Raw genomic sequence first — 4,631 nt, 5'->3', positions numbered from 1 at the left:
ATAAGGACCGCGTGGAGGAAATCAAGGAAATCCTGGCAGGCATCGACGTCTCAAATGCTGTACATTATGGGATGATTGGAGGTATGGAAGAGTGTCCCTCGAATGACGCTTCTCACAAACTTGTGAAAGTTGTCAGATTAGTAACACAACGCGGTCTTGAGGCGTTTGTTAACCTGCCGGTCTGTTTTTCTCTTGGAAGCAAATTATTTGCGAGGCTGCTCGAGGTGGGTGAGGAGAATGACATTATTTTTCGACTATTGAAGTACCGTTGAGTGTTAATTCCGGAAATTTTGGAGCGGTGCATTCTGCTCGCATTTCTGAGTAGAGACTTTGTGGAAAATATAGTGCCAGGCCTCAACGAGTTGCCTCCACCAGGACATCGTCGGCAACAGAGATGTGTGCAGCAATCGAACCCCGAAAAGCATCCAAGCAGACCCGTTGGATTAATGGCGCTGGGGCACACTCCTCCGATGTTGGATGCACAATACAAGGTGCTATACGTACCGGAGAGCAGAATCTTTCCGCTTGTGGACGCCTTTTTCTTCGTTGGTGCACCGCGGAGGACGATGGTTGCGGTGCAGGTGAGACGACGAGGGCTGAGCATGGCACCAGAACCAGCACGGTGAGGCGGTTCAACAGTCTTCCACGAAGTTATTTTAATGGCTGGGAAACGCTTGCGGAAGACTTGTCGTGGGAGATGATTTACGTGCATCATGAGGGCAGTACGGCAATAAACGCGTGGCAGGGGTGTGTTGTCGTCGTGCACGCAAATGTAACGGGCAGCAATGAGCGTGAGGACCCTCAGGCCATCGCGGCATTTTGGAATCAGCGGGTGCGTCAGTGCCAGGTGGCGGTGTTAGCTGAAAATTTCAGAAGTGAACGACAAACCCAACGTGGGCGGCAACCAGAGGGACAAGGAAAAGGAGGAGGGGAACAAGCAGCTTGAGTTTACTGGTGAAGTATTTTGGGGAGTATGATATATTGCTAAGTGTGTTTGTGTGTGGGTAGGAGGCGCACTTAGGGACTCGCTCTGCCGTGCGCCAAGTGATTATTATGGCCAGCGCTACCACAGCAGCACCTTTTTTTTGTTTGTGTTGTGGTTGTGAGTAAAATTGCGTGGGGAATGATGGCGCCTTGTGGGTGTACGCCGGCAGTATTCGATTGGAGATGTCTCCTCGCTGTTCCCAGTTTGTTGCTGCAGAGAGTTTGGGCGAGAGGGTAAGTTTTGCATGCTGAGTGGGCTCACAGGCGGGAAAGCAAATGCGGCGGCCACCACAGCCCAGAGGTCAGGGGCAAACCGAATTATTGTGATTGTTTTTGTGTGTTGGCGTGGTGTTTTTCTCTTTTGTTTTTTTGGGTGCCATCGTTTTTGGTTGGCGTGCAGCTCCAATGGGGGGTGATGCATGCACCGCTGAGAGCCTCGAGCAAACGCGGTTGGCGCCTCTCTTTTGTTGGGTTGCCGTCCTGGGCGCATGCGCCTGTTCCGTCTTGTTCGAGTTGCAAGCACTGATCGGGCAGTCTGAGGCCACAGCTGCGCTGGCGTCTTCCTCGCTTGCGAGCGGAACGAAGCAGCAGGAAAGGGGGCTGCATGCTTCTTTTTTTATTTTTATTTTTCAAATTATTTTAGTTACGCCACGCCCCACTCCTGCTGCAGTGCGCTGAGGGAAATGGGGGGCGTTGGGGTTTTTGTAAGGGCTGTGCTGTGAGGTCCCGCCGGCATGCGCACTGCGTGGTGATGCTGGCGGGGTTTGAAGGGGCTGAGCGTGGGAGACGGTAAGCGAGGTCCTTATGAATTTGTTTTGTTGTTTGATTTCTTCGGGGGCGCACAACAATCGCTGCTACCGCCGCCTTCTTTGCGGCTGCCGTCTCTTGTGCGCCGCGGCGAGTGTGTGATCGTGCGGCCCACACGTTCGCTAATGCGGCCTTCGTTTTTTGGATTGTCACTGTTCTTTTCGGTGTGCCCAACTGTGGGCGAGGGCGGTGCCTTTATTTGTTTTGTTTGCTTTTTTCTCACAACTTTCCCTCCCCAACACACTTGGAAGGAAATACAAGACAAACTATTCGCTATTCTTCGCTTTGAGGGTTCTGCAGCCACCACCAGCAACACACACACACACATACACCGACCACACACGCATATATAACAAATACGCTCGAGTGTTGCTGCTGTCAAGTTTAGCCACCTACACAAACCCAGTTGTCGCGGCCTGACCGGATCCAGCACGCGGAGGGAAGAGAGAGTGAGCAGCAGTCCATAATGTCGAGGCATCGTTTTTCCTCTGCGGCGCTGCTGCTTCTGTTCGCGCTGATATGCAGCAGCAGCTGGGCCGTGCTCACTGAGGCGAACGTGGACAGCCCGGGCCCAGGAGGAGGAGGAGGAGGAGGAGGCTCTCCTGGGGCGGCGCCAGCTGCGTCTCAGAGGTCACTCGTCACTTCAATTACCGTTCCATCCGTTGTTGAGGTGAATGGTGAGGTGGTCACCATCGCGCAGGTCAACCACGAGAATACAAAGGCGAATACAAAGAGAGCGCTTCTGGCGAAGCTCGTTGAATCCGTTGCATCGAGTGCGCTCTGGGCACTCCCCGACTCTGGTGAGAACCCAGTGATGCAAGATGCCATCAAGATGCCGGAGGGCGTGGCGGAGGCGGACTTCTACAACCCCACGCCAGTTGTGAAGGACAGTAAAATCTACCTTCTTTTCCAGAGTGAGAGGAATTCTGCGGGGGATGATGAAAATGCCATTCCGATGTACACTCGGATCCTTGTTGGGGAAATTGAAAAGAAGAAAGATCAGGAAACGAAAACCATCACTTGGAAGGCTCCCACCTTTACGTCTGGGCTCAGTCCAAAACTGAAGGAATCGTTTCAGTTTTTTTCTGTCGGCGGTGGCGCGGGGATTGTGACGAAGAACGGTACGCTTGTATTTCCCGCAAAGGCAGTGACGAAGGAGGAGAAAGAGGTCTCACTGATCATGTACTCCAGTGATCCGGAGAAGGATTGGAGGCTGTCGCAGGGGATGACATCCGAGGGCTGCGTGGATCCTGCCGTTGTGGAGTGGGGACGCGGGAGACTTTTGATGACGACTGCGTGTGAGGAGGGCTACCGCAAGGTGTACGAGTCGAGCAATATGGGGAAGACGTGGACGGAGGCGCTCGGGACACTCTCGCGCGTGTGGGGCAACACACTTGAGCGTGAGGGATCTGGCGGTCAAAGTGGCTTCATCACCGCGACGATTGAAGAAAGGGACGTGATGCTCGTCACCCTGCCGGTGAATTTGAAAGACAACTTAACCGATCAACTCCATCTTTGGCTCACCGACGCCGCCCACATTGTGGATGTTGGACCGATATCCAACGCAAGTAAGCAGGCGACTGGCAGTGCCCTGCTGCTCAAGGGCGGGAAGGAGTTGATCTCCTTGCAGGAGCTGAGTTCAGTGGGAGTGAGTGGTGGTGTGGGGATGTCTGAGGGCCTTCACCTTGCGCACCTGACGGAGCAGCTGGAGAAGATAAAGAAAGTGGTGAAAACATGGAAGGAAGTGGATGCACGTGTCAGGCAGTTGTGCCTTTTGGCAGAGCCCGATGCGGCTGCCTTTCCTGGCGCAGGCTGCAGCAACCCGGCGCCCACTGAAGGGCTGGTTGGGTATTTGGCCGGCTCTTTTGCTGACGGCCAATGGAAGGACGAGTACCTCGGCGTGGACGCCACTGTAACGAGTGGAGAACTGGCAAGCCCGGAGGGGACTGGCAATGGGGGTGTGAGGTTCAAAGGGCGTGGTTCGTGGGCGGAATGGCCGGTGAGCAAACAGGGGCAGAATCAGCGGTACCATTTTGCGAACTACAACTTCACTCTTATGGCGACGGTGACGATCCACGCGGTGCCGGAGGCGGCCAGCAGCTCAATTCCTCTGTTGGGCGTGAGGCTGAACGACAGCACTGTGCTTTTGGGTCTGTCGTACACGAAGGACAGGCAGTGGAGTGTGCTTTGCAAGGGCGGAAATGGAGGCGATCGCACCAGCACGTGGGAGCTAAATAAAAAATACCACGTGGCGATCGTGCGGGAGGGCGACAGCCAGGGCTCCGTGTACGTTAACGGCCAGCGTGTGGGGTGTTCACAAGCGGCACTGCAGTGCGAAACAGAGCCGTGCACGATCTCACACTTCTACATTGGCGGGGACGGCGGCGTCACAGAAGAGACAGCGAGCGACGAGGGCCGTGTGACGGTGACGAACGTTCTGCTGTACAACCGCCCGTTGGGTGGCACGGAGATTAGTGCCCTTCACAAGAGAAAAGTTTCCATTCCAGCACCGGAAGATGCGAAATCACAAGGCGACGATTCTGCTCGAGTTCAAGAAACTTCCAGTAATCATGCGAGCGAGACTTCACCCCAAACCGTGCCGGGGTCTGCGCTCTCGTCGACTCCTCACAAGGCCGTGGCCACGGAGCTGAGACCCTTGGAGAGGGAGATTGAGACTAAAATAGTGGCGCAACTGGAAGACAAACACGCGGATGGATGTGGCGGTGCGAAACAAGTGCTGCTGCCGCTGCTTCTGTTGGGCGTGTGGGTGTTTGCAGCACTGTGAGAAGTGTGCGGTCTCTGTGCGGGGCATGTGCGCCTTCTCCCACACACACACACAC

At 54.9% G+C, this 4,631-nt stretch overlaps 3 protein-coding genes across 3 annotated transcripts in view, besides 1 other annotated feature; all 3 read left to right on the top strand.

The window, feature by feature from the left end:
- Positions 1–272, top strand: part of TraAM80_09469 (uncharacterized protein) — a gene marked incomplete at both ends in the record, with an annotated part of 306 nt that extends 34 nt beyond the window's left edge. Inside the window, one exon of the mRNA XM_029386149.1 lies at positions 1–272. This exon is cut by the window's left edge and continues 34 nt beyond it. Within this exon, the coding sequence (XP_029233992.1) occupies positions 1–272 (272 nt within the window).
- Positions 273–394: 122 nt separating this feature from the next.
- TraAM80_09468 (retrotransposon hot spot (RHS) protein) lies at positions 395–946 on the top strand (the record flags this gene model as incomplete). The annotated part of the gene is made up of 1 exon (XM_029386148.1): positions 395–946. One exon carries the CDS (start codon positions 395–397, stop codon positions 944–946), a length of 552 nt encoding a protein of 183 aa, XP_029233991.1.
- Positions 947–2,092: 1,146 nt separating this feature from the next.
- Positions 2,093–2,137: a microsatellite.
- A 120-nt stretch (positions 2,138–2,257) lies between these two features.
- Positions 2,258–4,576, top strand: TraAM80_09467 (trans-sialidase; the record flags this gene model as incomplete). Its single annotated transcript, XM_029386147.1, has 1 exon — positions 2,258–4,576. One exon carries the CDS (start codon positions 2,258–2,260, stop codon positions 4,574–4,576), a length of 2,319 nt encoding a protein of 772 aa, XP_029233990.1.
- Positions 4,577–4,631: the final 55 nt, after the last annotated feature.

This window comes from Trypanosoma rangeli (assembly GCF_003719475.1).
Source record: "Trypanosoma rangeli strain AM80 chromosome Unknown Tra_15.4_contig_00590, whole genome shotgun sequence".
NCBI lineage: Eukaryota > Euglenozoa > Kinetoplastea > Trypanosomatida > Trypanosomatidae > Trypanosoma > Trypanosoma rangeli.
The sequence above is the reverse complement of the archived record's forward strand: the minus strand, read 5'-3'. Positions and strand labels throughout refer to the sequence as shown.